This window comes from Megalops cyprinoides, chromosome 15, assembly GCF_013368585.1.
Source record: "Megalops cyprinoides isolate fMegCyp1 chromosome 15, fMegCyp1.pri, whole genome shotgun sequence".
Lineage (NCBI taxonomy): Eukaryota > Metazoa > Chordata > Actinopteri > Elopiformes > Megalopidae > Megalops > Megalops cyprinoides.
Window position 1 is genome coordinate 26460236 of NC_050597.1, and position 18130 is coordinate 26478365.

An 18130-nucleotide genomic window follows, 5' to 3' on the forward strand; every position below is an offset into this window, starting at 1 on the left:
TTCCCCAAACACTTTCTGAACAAGGTTAGTGCAACATGTGGCCTTTAAACCCACCCAAAGACCACTGCCTGGCAGCCACACTCATAGGATTGTTTGTTAATAGTCCAATTAGATAATTGCCACCGTTCACTCCTTTCCCTCTCCGTTTCCCATAAAGGCATGAATGCAGAGAGCAGCGTGAAGAGGGCTTCTGGCCGGCAAGGTGACGAGAGGGAAGGAACATGTGCCGCGTACAAGGCCGTTCCCTTGAATTGAATCATTGTGGCCTAATCAATGGTCTTATTGGATTACTGGCCACTGCTGTTCCCGAAGATATTGTTGCACTGACAATGAAATAACTAAGAGTGGGTGGGAGGGTTTGGGGGGGATGGAAGGGGTGGAATGAAGGGGGGGGGGGGTGTTCCAGGGGTGTGTGGGGAGTTAAAACACTTTTTGTCCCCCCCTTTTGTGCATTTTCACGGATCTTTAGTTAAGATTATCAGCACTGCCCGCTTCTCCTGTGCCTATGCCTATCTATATGTGAAGGAAGGACTTGCTTTTCGTGTATAGATCCTCAGGGTGGCTCCAAGCACTGCTGTTTGTGGAGCTACATACGGGACAAGGCAGGAGACTAGCGCTTGCGTGTCCAGAGACCGCTGTGTGAATCGGTGTCGTTACTTCTGAATATCTCAGCTGACGGGGATTCGACTTTTTTTTTCCCCTTCTTTCACTTTTTTCTTTTGCTCCCTTTCTCGCCTCCAACCCCTCTCTCTCTCTCTCTCTCTCTCTCTCTCTCTCGCTTTCTCTCTCTCTCTCTCTCTCTCTCTCTCTCTCTCTCTCTCTCTCTCACACACACACACACACACACACACTCACACATACACACACATACACACACACAGACTCCCGTGATAGCACCACACCACACATACACACACACACACAGAGCTGTCGGGAACAGGGGGCCGCTGATTGGGAATAGACGCAGCAAAAGTGATTAAAGTTTTTTTGCGAGAGCGGCGAAGCGACCGACTCCCGGCTGAAGAAGCTAAAATGGCTGGACATGCACAGGGGATCGCAGGATGAAGCGCCTGGGAACTTTTCTGGAAGTCTTACTCGGCGGTCGCGTGTTGCGGGAGGCTTTCGCCAAGCGAGACCAATCATTTCGCTCGATTCTCTGGCTGAACGCTGTCTGACTGGGGGGACACGGAGCGCGCAAACCCCTCCATTAAGACCTGATATATTACCCAAACAATTTAGTGTATTCATGAGGTTACGCAAATGTGAAGGCCGCGAAATTACCGTAATCAATTGAAACAGCAAGTGTGCGTCCGTCCGTGGGTCTGATTATTTGGAGATCATCTATCAACTAGATGTGTATGTAATAAGGCAAGGGCATTAAATCGCTCTTGAGTTGCAGTGGTAAGTCCATGATCATTGGGCAAGTGAGTTTGGACAACGATAATAGGGCAGCTAGACGGATGAGGCAAACATCTCCCCTCACATTAGCTATCTGACTTTGTGTCTAAAAGGTACTGTTCGAAAAAAGAAGCGACCGCATCATCGAGACAACCACAACGTGCAATATTCTCCGTAATCCCGGTGTTTTTTCCCCCCCGACCAGCGGGAAAAAAAACAAGAAGAAGATAAAAAAGAGATCATTTTAGGGGGAAGTGAGCATGGAGGTTCGATACAGTCAAGAGACCGAGTCGGGAATGGCGCTGAAGAATGGGCTTAAGGATGGGAAAGACAGCAAGGATTCCCAAGGAAACATTTCCAAATCCTTTCTGAAGGAGCAGCAGGAGACCTTCTCGGCTTCTGGGACAGTGGAGAATTGCGAAAAAAGCCGAGGGAACTCGGGAGACCCGGACTACTGCAGGAGAATCCTAGTCAGAGGTGAGAGGTTCTGGCTCGGGCTGTGCTTCCAGTGCTAGTCTTCAGCTTAACGTGTTTTAATCTTTTTTTTTTTTTGAACAAACATTGCTTACATTTCTTAAAACAGCATTCAAATGTTACTTTACAATACTGCAGGCTCCTTGGGTGAGGAATTGTGACATATTGTACCTAATGAAAAAATTAAAACGGAAATGGAGTTATACAACATGCTTTTTTCAATCAGTATCCTTATTTGTTTTTAAAATGGTGTTAGGTTTGTCCTCAGACAGAAGTTATAATGGCTAAATTAGTCTTGATTTTTGCATTTTGATGCTTTTTCATTGAATTGGTTTCATTCCCTACGTGTTGATTATTATAATAGATTGCATGTACGTTGCATGTATTAGCAAATTGCAAGAAACATTGCAGTTAGTAGCGTTGTATTATGTTCGTTTGGGCTTGAACATTGGGAACTGAATTCTGATTTGTTGCATATCAAAATAGAGCTGCTGAAATTTTGCTTTTTTTAATGCTTCTGTCTTCAAGGTAGCTTCCGGAGCTATCTTTCGTAATTTAAACCAACAGTATGCAGCACATTTCTCAGATTGTCTGAGAATACTTGCTTAGCATTTACATTAATAAATTGTTACAAACACAAATAAAAATACTATCACACAAAAAGACTTTTGAAATTGTGAATAATAAAAGTGAACAGCATGTTGAGTATAGTTTACAGAGAAAAAAAAATACTTCCAGTTCACAAAAATTGCCTGTGAATTTCTTGTTGATGTTATTGTCAAAATTTTTACTTGCATGTGTATAATTATTTCTCGTCTTTCCTCAGAACTATTAATTTACCTTACCACATGCCCTCATCTTAAAAATTAAAATTATATTGTACAGTATAATTTTAATATAAAGAGAAATAGGTTGTAAAATTCACATAGCGGTAGTAAAAATGAAGTATAACCAATGTGCATGTTAGGACAACAAAGGGCCAGGTGTACCATTTTCATTGAAAAGAATATTGCCTGTTTAGGCAAAAAATTTTAAATATTTCCAAACAAAAGGTTTTAAATTGCTAATTATTATGATTTCTCACACAATGTGTTACTTTTCTCCAAATTCAGTCTTGTAAGCAATGTATTGATCTACAAAAGGGCTCGGACAAGCTTACTTTATAAAAGTATATATGTAGGGGGTTTTTTGGTTTACCTAACCATGATTTTACATTATTTTTATTGGGTGGACTGCATTTGTGTATGGCCTTGAGATATCTGGTCCTTGGAAGGTTCTGAAGTGAATAAACGCAATTTATTGGATGTGCTAAATTTACAGTGGTTAAATATGGAGATCACATGATCAAATAGTTATTAACCTGTTTACTTACTCCACGGCACCAAAAGCTAGTAGGCATTAGATTTACTAATTGAACAATAGATTTAGACCTAATTATTCGCTGTGCATTGGTAAAACCCCATTTGTCCTGTTGTTATAGGAAACAACAGAAGTAGACAGTGGTCTGCGAGGAGGATTTTTAAAACTGTCAACAGGAAAGGACTTGTTTCTCTTTGTTTTCTATTGTACCAAGTATACATGTTTTGTAGTTTAATTTACTCAAAGTTCAAAATTGCTCCCACACCTGAGTGACATGGTTTAGATGGAATGTGAAAGTTTCTGAATTTGTGCAGAGGTAATTAAGTATTCAGGTTTAATGAATATATGAATTAAAGAAGCATAGCGTAACCTTCGTAATGTTAAACTGAATAGCTGTCGTGAATTATTGCTTTAATTTCCTAATAACTTCTATACTGAAACAAAAATGATGTGGGCTTTAGGCCACTATAATTTACATAACTTTTATTTGGTATAAAGTCAAAACATGTACACAGTACTTTAGCTATAGAATTTATGACCGCCTGCTCTATTCTTTCACATATCACAAATTTTACTGCAGTCAATTTGGCCTTGAAGAAACTAGACTGACATCATTTTGATGCAGTTTCTTTTTTATTTTGTAGTTTATATTTTTTTATTGTGTAATGTAATGTAACAAATTATATTTAATAACATAACATGAGTTTTTGCACCATCTTATAGAATGTGTAGCTTACAGTAAACTTCCATCATTGATAAAATTCATACACTAAAACATAATTTGGAGTCTGATTTTAATTAGCTGTGCTTCTTGTGAGCCACACATCATACCCCTTTAAGAACTGGACTGTACGGACTGGACTGTAAGTTTTAGAGAGTTTTGTTTTATGAATGTGGACCAAAGTTAACACTCTTACTCATGGCTTGAACATAGTGATCAATAACGTTTGTTGTTCTGTAAATAAATGTGTTGCGTGTTATGTTTGGCACATGTTTAAGTTGGATATAAAAAATAGAACAGAGTTGTCAGGTCCATGTTGTTCTTTGGTGGATGACCTAATTTGATTGCCTCGGAATAATAAATAAGGAAAGAATTGAACAGTACATATATACTTAGAAGTATATTGATACATATAGACATAGAAACATTTTTACCCAATTCTGTAGTTGTAGTTATTACAGAATACACAGATTTCACATCAACAGGACCCTTTTTGAATGATACCTTCCGGCTGTGAATGGTGAAAGCGTTTCGCTTCGACTCCCATGCATTTCACGGCCACACAGCAACTTTACATTAAAAAGTACATTGAATGAACCTCACGTGAGGGGAATCGGGTCGTGTTCACCATTTAGCAAAGTTGTTTGCATTACAATTGCGGCTCAGCCACGAATGTGTCTCGCAGCGGAACAGGAGGTGCTAAAGGAAACTGCCAAACACCGTCTTTTGTGTTCCAGATGCCAAAGGGTCCATCAGAGAGATTATCCTGCCGAAGGGTCTGGATCTAGACCGACCCAAGCGGACCAGGACTTCTTTCACCGCCGAGCAGCTCTACCGATTGGAGATGGAGTTCCAGAGGTGCCAGTACGTTGTCGGCAGGGAACGCACGGAGCTGGCCCGACAACTCAATCTGTCAGAAACTCAGGTAACGGTCCCTACACTCCCCTGCTTCCCCCTCCGGCCAGAAGGACAAAGGGAGGGGGAGGAATCCCTCATCAGTGACGGGCTCAGAGATTAATTCAGCGCTGCGCCTTGGAACACGCAGAAATCCAATGTCCATCCATTCACATGGCTGTAAATTGAATCAGGGCTCTCTAGAGGAGCTGCATTTTTGTTAAATGTGGGCCAATTGCCCCCTGTAAGTGGAGGAAAGCAGGTTTTGCGTATGCAAGCCTGCAGAAAAGCAAACATACCCCCCTCCCCCTTGGTGTAGCTCAGTTCATTTAGTGAGGCAAAATATTTGGGGAGGCAATCACAAATAAAAAAATTTAAATTGGCTGCCTATTTTGGGCAGCTGTAAGTCATACAGTGCCCAGAGTAATGGCATTTCATTTAGTATCGGTTAGTTCCCAAGGTGTGTATGATTTTATAATTTTTTTTTTTTGTCATTTTTTTGTTTGGTAGCTACCTTGGCCATACAAACTCGCTGTTGTCTTGCAAGTTCTAGAGGTCTCAGTGCGTATGTTTGGCAGATTTAGGTGCTGGCAACGGTACACAACCTAAATATTCAGCTGAGATTCTTGAAAAGAAAAGATTTCAGCGTGCTTAGCTGCGGGGTTAAACAGAGGTCAAGTTGTGCCCTTTGTTCGCTGGCGCGTACGCGCTCGTCATCTGCCCGCTGAGTACGAGGGGACTCATAAAAAGTAAGTCAGCTCCTCAATATATAATTTTCCCTTCAGAAGAAAAGCAGCCACGCTTCCAAATTCAGATGAACATTGTTGTAGCAGTTTTTGCAAGGCTCAATGGCCTAGTCAGGCTTGCCTCATTGTTTTAATCGCATGTCTGTTGTGCGCCATGATATGTTTTGGAGAACACAAACAGCTGTGACTTTGAGACAGAGGTCAATGATGAAGCATGCTTTGAAATGTGTTCGGTAAGACATAAGAGAAACTCACCTCCACATTTGAGCGTCTAATGGGTAAACAATGCAGCTAAATCGAGCAGAATTGACGTATGTTGTGCATTGAGTGAACTTGCACTCATCGTAATGCTAGGCCTGTGATGTTGTGAATAGCTTTTCAAGCGTAACACCTGCTGAGATGTTAAAATTCTATCTTGTTTGGACCTGACTATCTACAGCTTTGTGGTTCATGAAGTGTATTTTTGTTTGTATACACCCCATTTTATGTGGGTGAACAACACTGATTTCAGAATTGTATTGACATATTTTGTACAATTACAGTGCTTTGAACATCATGCAATCTTCGATACCATCTCAGAGAGAATGACAAACGGGCTCGAAGGTTTTTTTTTTTTTTTTTTGCATCTTCCTAGTGAAATATTTACCATCATTGTGCGCAGACATGCTTTTTGATTGCATTTAATCTTCGGATGCTTCACTTGTTGATGAAAAGGTTTCTAATGACAGCATTTACCATTTAGCTTCTTCTTGTAATGCTTGATATGTTAAATATGAAGCCTTGGGAAGAAAAAATGATGACGATTGTCTTTGTTTATGGTGGTTAAGTGCCAACAAAATTAAGCAAGTGTAAGGTGTCATCGCAGAAATATTTCCTTTCAGATGGAAGCTGACCAACAATTTGATAATAACATACAAGAGTGTAATCAATCGAGGGAAAAAAAATCGAAAAAAAGGGAAGGTTGGAAGGTTGGTGATGATGATTGTTTTTGATTTACTGTGCTTTAATATGGAGCTTTATGATTGAACTACAACCCGTAGATACGATGTGCTGAAGTGCTTAGGGAAGAATTCATTAGAAAGTCAATTTGTGTGAACAAAAAAGCATAACAAGTACCAATATGTAAATGTGATTAAGGTACACAGCAAGGTGGAGTAACATGGTTGATTATAACACAGCATCCACTCACATTATGTCCTCTGTGAAAGTAATCAGCATTGACTGCACAGGGGATGTTAAAATTATAGCAAAATCTGTCATCTGAGGACTACTCAGAATGCATATGGGATTAAATGGATATAGGATAAAAAAGGAAAGAAGAATTTTTAGACAGTGTAATGTGACTAGCATTCATGAAAAATTAAACTGTCTTTGCCCATTGCAATTCTGACATTTAGGATGGAAGATAATTGTGAATTTACATTTTAACCTTATTCAGTATGGACATTGTGATAGCAATGTTGCTTGAAATATGAATATAAGTTACCCAGGCGTATTTTATTTTTTAAAACCCTTTGAATGGTTACCGTGTTTTGCTAGTTACCACGATTTGATGCAAATAATGTTTGATTACATCAGTAGTTTTTTGATTGTCTTAATTTTTGATTTTGATTTTGACTTGGCAGTGACTCCTGATCAAAGGTATAAATTAAAATAATCCTCAGTCAAATCTAGGTGAAGGGACATAATTTAGTTGTTTAAAGTATGTAAAATAATTCTAACTCCCTGTGGCCTCAACGGACAGGCAAGACAAATAGGTGTTATAATTGAGGTCTTAAAAACATGTATCTGAATGGTTATAAATTAATATTTTACACGAATTGATACCTAAAATTGTGTGGTATGTCTTGTAAGTGCTATAGAATATGTTGTATTGGAAACAGTAGCATTTGTGAAGCCGAAAGCTGAGGGTGCATGAAGAAGCTTCATATAGAGTCACACATTTTTCGCTCATGTTAAGTAGTGTCTCAGTCCTATATAAGTGAGTAATAGTTGTCATGATCTCATGTGATCCCGTTACAAAATACCATGGTAAATGAAGCAAATTTGGCTTAAATTTTCTCTACTACTACTACGCTCTACTTTACACCATCTCATTTTCAAAGCGTATTTTGTACTGCCTCGGACAGCATGAAGTATTGTTCGTCGATCGAATTCACATTTATCCTGTACTGCATGCTACGAGAATGGTGTTGAACAGTTGTCTCTTCTTGTGCGACTACAGTAAACTGATAAAGCTGGCATGTAATACTCAGTTTAGTTATGAGGGTTTTCCTTCTTTGTTTTAACAAATCCCTCCCCTTCTACTTCTCCTGCCACGCTGTCGTGTACGCCATTTTTTTTTTTTTTTTGTATTGTTTGTTGCAGAGGGTCAAGCTTAGTGCATGTGTGGAAGTCATGTTCTAGTCTCTTCAGACTTCAAGCTGCTCTATCAATATTAATTGCAAGAGACCCCAACACCGCAACATTGGTACAAATGGATAAACAAACACGCATGAATAATTATTTTATGTGGATATATATTATACATTAGCCTCTCTGTGTTATGGAAGGCATGGCATGTTTGTTTTTGCCCTTAGCAGTCGGTAATGCTTTTTCTTTTGTCTGTTTTCTGTTTGCTTGTCTCCATGTGGCCTTGAAGGTAAAAGTTTGGTTCCAGAACCGCCGCACGAAACAGAAGAAGGACCAGGGCAAGGACTCAGAGCTGCGCTCGGTGGTGTCGGAGACGGCAGCCACATGCAGCGTGCTCAGACTGCTGGAGCAGGGCCGCCTCCTCACCCCGCCCGGCCTCCCGGGACTCTTGCCCCACTGCGGCAGCGGCACCTTGGGCTCGGCCCTGCGGGGCCCCTCCATGGGCATCGCCAACAGCAGCAGCAGCAGCAGCAGCTCAGGGACCGGTGGCAGCCCGCCTCTGCCGGCCGTGACAAGCTCGGGGGCGGCCACAGTCCTGCCGGGCTCCACGCCCGCCCACGGCCTCTTCAGCTTCCCCATGCCCTCGCTGCTGGGCACCGTGGCCACCCGGATATCCTCCAACCCCCTGTCCATGGCCGGCTCCTTGGCCGGGAACCTGCAGGAACTATCGGCACGCTACCTGAGCTCTTCAGCTTTCGAACCTTACTCCCGGACCAACAGCAAGGAGTCCATGGACAAGAAAGTGCTGGAATGATCTTTCTCAAAAAAAAAAAGAAAGAAAGAAATTGGTTTGTTTTGCTTTTTTAATTCTGTTTCCATTATCATTCGTCCTCGCTTTTGCCTTCTTCTTTCCATGTTCGTGTCGTGCTTATCATTCACTACCTTTCAGATATTCGTCTGCACACCGATGCCTCTCAGACAATGAAGAGAAAAACAAAGTGTACTCATGTAGTCTGGTGAACAGGGTGACTTTCTGAGCTTTTTGCACTAAATTAAAGTTGTATTGCCCTGCATTAAATTAGACACAAATGCTTGAAGGAGGAAACTACGTAGAGATTTCAATGGTGCAGAAGGAGAAATTAAGTTGTCAGTTAATTGTAACTTTTTTCAAATATCTTTCTTTCTATTTTGAAAAGACTGGGCAAAGATTGTATAACAACAAAAAAAGCTTAAAATCAAACCTGTTTCCGTTTGTTCACCATTGAAGGTGAGCTGCTGGGGAGTAATGACATCTATGTGTCAAACACCTGAGCGATTGGCCTAAGGCATTACAACATATATATTTTTTGTTCTAGTGTGTTTCATCTTTAAATAAACTAACACGACAAATGTATGTAGAGGTAGCAGACCTTCAAACCTGTAAAATACAGTTACTGGTGTGCAAGGGGCTTGGTGTGAACTGGAAAATTGAGCAGCTGTTATTGAATTTCTGAATTCAGGAAAGAGAGGGATACTTATTGACAAATATTTTTGTAATGACCCCGCAAGACATGAGCGGGAAATTAAATATTTCCATCAGCCAGTTTCTCATAACATGGTGCTTAATGGTGGTCTTTTTTCGCCAATTATTTGACCCAAGCAAACAAAAGAATAATATTGTCATACGATGGTTAAAACTGTTTGGTGTTTTGTTGTTTTCTTAATGGTTTTGTGAGGGTTCTCCCAATATATTTTCAACAATTATGTCTAAATTTGTGACCTTTATGTCCTAAAGATGCAGTATTTTCCTTTTTTGTCTGTGATCATAATAATAGAATCGTAGTCCTGATTGCCACATAGGGGTAACATTTTTGAATAAGCTTCAGTCCTTTTCAGTCCTCAGATATTGTGGAGAGACAGAGGAAGAGGCTGAGGTGGTGTAAAGCTTTTGGAATACAAGCTGCTCGCAAAGTTGCATATGACCAAGTTACCTAGTGGAAAATTAAACTTTTGAAGGTATAATTGTAACCAATGCAAAGTACAATTTTTTAAATAAGAATACAATCCTTTTACAAAATGTAAATTTCTTAAAACTACCATTAGTTCTGGGACAGGAACATAAAGGAGCAAGTGTGATGAAAGTAAAATTATTGTAGTATAAAGAGAAAGAGAAATGAGAGTTGTTATTTTATTGTAAATTATTCACGTCTGTAATTAATAGATGATTAGTATATCTGCGAAATGCTGAACGAAATGAGTGTGAAGGTGGGTCATGAATCAAAACAAAGCTCCTGGTGCTGTTGTTGTGAATTATCTTGAACATTGTGACAATGTGGTGTGAGTGTGGATATATATTATATATAGATATATATGACTAAAAACAACCAGGTGTGCTTTTTCATTGCTTGTTCTCTGGTATCCTGCACATCATTTTTTGCAGTCAGGTGTTATGCAGTAAAAAAAAAGGCAGACAGGATTTTGCTGTGGTGAATTACAACACAAAAAACAGGAAGGACAGTTCATGAAGAGAAAGGATATTTTTAGGGGTTTAGTGCTTCTTGGAGGGTACACTCTGTTGAACAATATTCATGCGGGAGAAATCGGAATCCACAATTAAGCGGCCATTTTTGATGGAGCTCGATGTTTGTTTTATACACAATGTACCAATTATTGCCAACGTAATTTAAGAAAAGAAAGAATACATCTGTAAAACGCAGTAATGTGGGTGGAGTAATGATGGCAAAATGGCATTTTGAAATCGGTCTGCAAAACTGAGCTTTGTGTGCATACACACACAGACATGCATGCATACACTCACATGTAAAGCGTGAAGTGCCGCATTCTGAAAAATAGTGTAAAAGCAAGTCACTTATAAAACATAAATACATATACAGAGGGAAGATTTGTTGAACTGTTATTGAGAAAAGTAAAGGAATGGGTTGCCCCTGAGAAAGATTACCATGGTACAGTTCCATGGTATTCATTGATTCAAATAGTTAACTGTTAGTTGAATGGACCACAAAGGAGTCTACAAATGAGCAAATCCAGGACAACGCTAGATTCAGTAACATCAATAGCAGGTGTTTAAAGGCTGGCTCACTAAAGTAATTCAGCACCTCCAACATTGCAGCTTCAATGACGAGCTAACAACAAGCAATCCTTAGGAGTACACTTGGAGAGAATTTAAATCATTCTTCATGATTAGCCTTATTGACACAGCTGATGACTTCCACATGTATTGCCTCTTGAAATTTTGTCCACAAATACAGATAGATCACCATCCTTTTGGATCATTAAATCTCAAAACAAAGCATTTATCACTGATTTTCTCATATTTCAAAGAATATGATGACCCGCTCATGAAAGCCTCCAAACATTGTTAATAAATTTTTTAATTTTCTTAAAATAATACCTTTGCAGGGGGCACTTAGTGTGTATAATTTCCTCTTTGAATAACATCATGAAATAGGCCTCATCTATTCATGCAAGAAAACTCTTTTTGTTTCATTGTCCTGTTGTTGTTGATAATCATTGCTTATGTGGAATATCTATTTTGCAAATGTTTAGATGTTTAACGTGAAAAATAATGATCATGAATACAAACTGTACATTTACATTATTTATATAATTGTTTAAATATATTTGTAAAATAATACATAAACAAAAAACAAAAGCTATCCAAGAAATGCATTTTTTTCCATATCATTTCCAAAAAAAAGTGTTTTTGGGAATTAAAAAATTGTCTCTCCTTTGAAAGAGGAGTGTTTTCTGTAATCATATATTTTATCAGGTGTGAACTTCTGGAGTACATAAATTCTGTATGTGTGATGAAATCAAAAATGCTAGATAGAACAAGCCACATTATGTATCCATACTTGTAATGTCTTCTTCTGGTGCATAAAAAAATAAAGGAACCTGCATCCTAGATGTTCAACAGGAAACAAAATAGGATTTGCAAGGGCATGTCAGAGCAGCAGTCTACTTAAATACTTTTTAGGAAATATGAATTTAAGGTATAGGATTGTTCAGAGAAGGAACGAGAGAGAGAGACAATGAGCATTTAGAATGTATTGTTTTAGTTGCCAAAACAAAAAAAAAAACCTATTCTGGTTTTTCAGCCAAAGTCATTTAGTTGTATTGATTTAGAGCAGAGAGAGACAAAAGTTGAAATCGGTCTGACTCATGGTTTATAAACTCCATGAGCTAGACAGGCTTAGTTGAAAGGTTATAACCCACAAGAGTATTATTAAACTGTCAAAATGGATGCCGAAAACTTACAGTGCTGTGGAGGACGGCCTACGCATCCAGCAGAAGCTTTGCTGTCTCTGTCTTCAAGAACACTTAAAGCCTTTTCAATTGTTATGTTTTCTATGGGCCAAGAAAATCCCACTCAGGCCCATGAAAGGAAATGAGTTCAGCCATTCAAAATGCAAAAAACACTTACGTGAGAAAGGAACTGTTTCTAAAAAACAGTCGCAAGTGATCACAAAGCTAGGGAAATTGCTGTACATACAGCAATAAAACACAATTCTCATTCATGTAATGTTCTTGAAAATTTCAAGGTTCATTAAAAAATTGATGACACTGTGCCAGGAAGCAATGCTTTATGCTCTTAACGGCACCATGATCTTAGGGCAGACATCTTTTATATTGTTAGGAAAATGAAATCTTAAAGATGGCAGTTCTTAGCTGTTCCATTTTAGCATGCCATGACAATCACTACCAACTTTGTGTGCTACAAACTGCTTTTCTTTCAAAGTCTAATGAAAAAAGCTCAGTCCTAAAGGAGATTTGCAATACATTTACTGGACAATACCTTTGCATATTTAGGAACTTAGGAAAGAGCATTACGCTCAAGCTACTATTTATTTTCCCTCATAGTACCTTGGCATTGTTGAGAAGATGGCATCGAACTACCTCTAAGTGATTCATATTGGAAAGGACACATCCAGTGTTTACATGGGTATATTCTCTACTGTTCAGTTTGAATGACAAGTCTATCAGCCAATCAATGCATAACAGTTTTCCTCTAGCTCCAAATATGGTGTGGACTAGAGCCAATCAAAAAACTTCTCTTCTGATGAGCGGACACAAACAGTGCATTTTATGTTTCAGTGGCATCAAACCAGTTGTGCGCGGAGTTGTCTCCACTCTTCCCCTGCGCTTTAGCGTGAGGTGTACTTTTGGTGGCAGTGTGCCTGGCCTGTCTGAATGGAAAGCCGGGGCCCCTTGCATTTCCACGGGTGTTGAAAAAATGTCATCCTCCCTGCTGTTTCGCAAATCTGGAGAGAGAAAGCAGCCACATTTTCCTTCTCCTGTCCCTCTCCCTTCTTAACAGTCCAATTAGACAGAGTGTGTGTGTGTGCACATGGTGGGAGGGGTGGGGTGAATTCTTGCTGGAGACCACCAGTGCATTTCCTTCGTCACATGACCTGTCTTTAAACCCAGGCCTCAGGGAGGAAGAAAGGCTGCAACCTGCTTCTATTGTTCTTTTTGTCTCATTCCTCTCTGTTTCTTTGTGTATATAGATGACAATTCAAAAGCAAATGTACCTTATCAAGGTTTTTGCCCCTCTACTCTTGGGAAGTCAGGCCTGGTCTTAGACTGTCTTAATCTGTACAGATTTTGTAAGCCTCTCTAAAGTCATATTTTACTGGCTACCCTAATCACTTGGTTACCTGTGTATGTTTAACCTAATAATTGATCCAATTATGCAATGATAAGATTGTCTGGAACAACATCTCGGGTCATGTCCTGCCTTCCAGTACTGGAATTACTTAGTCCTGCTGTATGGGGAAAAGTAACCATGCAGGCTTACATGCTGGTGTGGCATTGAACAGCATCCGCTTATAGATGCAGTTGCAATTACGACCACACGCTCAGAGAATTTGTCAGAGACTATTTCTAGAGTTTTAGCTGTCAAAAAAAATATCCCTCCCTCCGACCAAGTGCCACCTGGTTTGGAAAACTCTTATTTTGATCATTTCCAGCTATAGACACATAAAGCTGTCACCAGAAAGGCTGCACAGCAAGATGGCATCCCTTCACGCACTGGTAAGCCAGAGGAGTGTTGTGTGCAGGGGGCTGAAAAGGACCAGAGGACCAGAAGACTCGTCATACAGATCATCTGGCTGCGCAGTATGAAGCAACCCACACAACAACAGGTTGCTGCTGCGCCTGGGAGGAAAAACGTGTCGGCTCTGATGCAGGTTCACATGCTATGGTAACTCACTCCAGATGAAGGCAGAAGGCATATACTGAAATTGGCGATGAAAATAGAGGTAACCCAAAGTGGTGTTGTCTACTGATTGCAGGGAACCTCCACGGCGTTTATTTCCCCATGATTCTGACAACAATTATATATATACAAACACCCCAAAGGATGACACAGGTGATGTTCATTAGCGACTGCTAATATTTTTTCATATGAATCCTTTAGGTGTCAAAAATATTTGATATACATCACATAAATGGATCAGCACTGAAATATCAGTGATATTAGCAAATAGAGATGGATATCCCCAAGGTCAAATAGCCAGAAAGATCATCTCAGGGATATCCATTTAACTGCAGAACAAAATGGGCCTGACAGCAACATGGCATCCATATGCAGAGAAGGCTTGCCATGGTTGTTTAGATCATACTTTGCTAGTTCATTGTGAGCGCAGACTGGTGATAACTGGTGAAAGTGCCAAAAAACAACTCTACAAGCGTTCAAATTAACAGCATATGCATTAAGAGTGATTCCAATAAAGTTTTGTTCTATGTCCTGCATCATATTTCTGTTGAGTCTTCAGCTCTCAGTACTGACTCAAAAATTAATGTGAATAAAGCACAGCAGATAGAGTGGTTTAGAGAAACATGAGGTACCTTACATACAGCAGACACACTTATCCAGAGTGACTTACTTCACACAGCATACATATGATCCATTTATACAGATAATTATTTGCGGAGGTAAGTTGTGTTAAATACCTAACACAAGGGTACAACCAGCAACCTTTGAGTTATAAGACTTTAGTTGTACAAATTCCACTGTGTGTATACTGTATAAATAAATGTGTGTTTGTATGTGTATGTAAGAATTATATATACATATATAATTCTTACACATTCTTACACATGATACACACAGAGTAAAATCCTACATGAAATCAATGATGCTGCAGAGGATGGTCAGAAACACGATGTTATCTGTCTGCTTTAGCATCCACTGTGGCTGCGGAGAAAAACACATGAAAATGAATGTCCATTTTGTCAACCAAAGAATGTACGTAATAGGACCTCCTCCAGTTCACAAATATGTATGTTTGCGATAGTGGAGGCGGGCGATGATAGGGGAAATGGCTTGATATCATTTTAACTCAACGTAAAAGACTTGGGGGAGGCTCACTTTTTTTTTTTTTTACAAGGGCATCTCTTTTGTTGGCAGGAACTCTTCAATGGCATTAATTTGCTATTTTTTCATGGAGTCTGAAACGTTTGGATGGACTCTCCAGAGAGAGGGAGAACGGGCTGAGTCTACGGCCTCGCCACGGCAGTGGGGCCACTCCAACCTGTAGTGCTTTCCCAGCCGCCACATTTAAAATTGGAGAGCTGATACGTAGGGGTTCAAAACCATCTCCAGCCCGTTGCTCTGTACCTATTGTGCTGAACACGCTGCGTCAAGTGAGACAGGATCGGAGCAACAGAATGGAGAAAACAGCGATAGAGTGTTTTTTTTTAAATATGTGCAATCAGCCCGTTTTTACCTGTCACTCAATGGACGTGATAATGCACTCACTTGGACATGAGTGCCGTATGCAGTCTCTATGCGGAATCGACGTCCCAGAGCGCGTTATTACGCGGGTCTCTTTGCAGGTCGAGCAAGGTTACGAGTGATTGTCAGACAGTCAGAGTGAAATAACTAAGTTGACTGAGAGCGGTATCATACAAGATGACTTCATTTACATACCTGTTTTATCAATACTCTTTAGTAATAATAAGCTCACAAGTTTCTGTGAAAGGAGATGGATCTGACAAAATGCGACAATGCAAATATATGAAAATGAAATTAAATGACCACAAAATTATACTACACGTACAGCAAGGACATGAACCTGAAAACAGGAACATTGGTACATAGATTAATGTAGCCTGAATGCCGACTGTCACAATTATGTGTACTGTTGTTACATGGTGTCACCATGTCACCCAATGTCACCATTACAGAGAACATTGGGAAAACATGCTCTTGTAAATGCAGAGACAACTAGATTATGTGTTGCTTCCTTTACTACTTTACAACTGCCGTTCAGCTAAGTAGTTACCTGTTACCTAAACTGAACCAAAAGCTGGCCACAAATCCAACACCAATTTTTCATTCTCTCCAAACCTTAATTCAAAGTTAGATGTAAGCATGCCAAGCAGATTCAGAGTGCCTCAAGTTGCTGCAAGGCTTTGTTCTGTACAAACCAGCAGTGACAATATTGCAGTTGGCCTGTCTCATCACCTTGGATAATTGCCTTTGAACATATGCTTATGTGCACGTACAACATACATTTGAATGTGAATAAAAAGGCAACATCTCATGCTATGAATGTGCTCTCTGCATAAGTGAACAGTTCTGGCCTGTCGAGCTGCTGGCAGTGTGAAAAGTCACTTCAATGAGGTCTTTTGTAGCCCTGCTCAGGTATTCTAGCTGAAGCACGTTCAAGTAGCTTTAAAACTACAGCCCCTCCATTAGCAAACTCCCCATGAGGGTGGACGTGTTGGCTGGCGTATTCTCTGTCTCAGAATGTCCTGTAATTGAAACTAATGCAACCACCAAAGAGGTGCGCATGGTTGTCCACTTCAGAGAGCTGTATTGTAGGGGGCAGAGGGGGGGGAGAAAAAACCCCTGCATGTTATTTTAAGCAAGTATGTGAAAATAGCAATGCCAAATTTCATGTGAACTTGCATTAATTTACAGCTACATCCTATGAATTTCAAGTTTCTGAATTTTTGAAGCCCTGGGATGAATTTTTATTTAAATAAATAGTTATGTGGTGGGTGGGGGCTATTTTAAAACAGCCAGCTGGGAAGGACATCCATAATCGCAGTGCAACTCACTGGAGTGCGAGAAACTGTTGAGTCATAACAGTGTGGTTAATGGTGAACAACTGGGTCAACAGGTTCCATGACAGGCTTATATGTGTAGGGAATGAACACTTTCCCGTTGGCCTTCTGAACTTGTGTATATTGCGGTAGCTGAGAGCGACTGTTTGGATCTCTGTGAAACACAACCTATATTTGTTTAGAGTAACTGAGTGTTTATGGGCATAGTACAGGCTCCATCAGAGAGACAGTAGCAGCAGGTCCCACTAGGCTGGAACACACAGAGCAGAAATCTCAGCAACAGCACAACTATGTCTTAGAGCAGAACTGTTTTTGCACTTCTGTCGTTTCTCACAATCCTACGAATTCATAGCATGACAGTGTGGAGCAGGGGAGAGGTTTAATTGAGTTGCATTTAAGAAATGAAAATGAATTAACCTTACACCTACATTTTGCTCAAACATGTCACACTACAACACGCAGTATTATAACAATCTTATATATTGTATAATAAACTCTACATTCAATTTTGTCATGTCCTGTCTCATTATCAAAGAGTAAGGCTGCTGCTGAATACTTTCCAGAGTTACAAAAATTCTACTACAAATATAAAAATAATTACTCTAACAAAAATAGGGCCAGTATAAATTCCGTTTCATTTCGAATAATAAAAAAAAAAATGCAATTGCCTTGTGACATTGAAATAGATGTTCCAATAAATTGGTTCAATTTGCCACAGATGGGCTAAGGATCTTCAGTACTGCACAGACAGCTAAGCGCAGTTTACACAAAGTCCTTTCCAAACATCACAGTAGACGAATGAATGACCAAAAAATAATATAATTTATATATATATATATATATATATATATATATATATATAATTTGGTATGGTATGGGGGTGGTATGGTGGTATGGGGGTGGTCTGGGGGTGGTATGGTTAAAAATAATATAATTTATATATATATATATATATATATATATATATATATAATTTTTAACCATACCACCCCCCCCCCCCCCCCTTTTTCCTCGGAGATACACCTTTGCACTATCTATCACCAGCACGAGCGGCGCAGCTGCTCTCGAAAACGTGAACGCGCTCGCCTTTCTTATTTCCTGTGCACATCAA

At 39.7% G+C, this 18130-nt stretch overlaps 1 protein-coding gene across 1 annotated transcript; it reads left to right on the forward strand.

Annotated features, from left to right (window-relative positions):
• Positions 1 to 1658: 1658 nt before the first annotated feature.
• Positions 1659 to 8758, forward strand: vax1 (ventral anterior homeobox 1). The gene is made up of 3 exons (XM_036546096.1): positions 1659 to 1875; positions 4690 to 4877; positions 8234 to 8758. Exons 1-3 carry the CDS (start codon positions 1659 to 1661, stop codon positions 8756 to 8758), a joined length of 930 nt encoding a protein of 309 aa, XP_036401989.1.
• The last annotated feature ends 9372 nt before the right edge of the window (positions 8759 to 18130 follow it).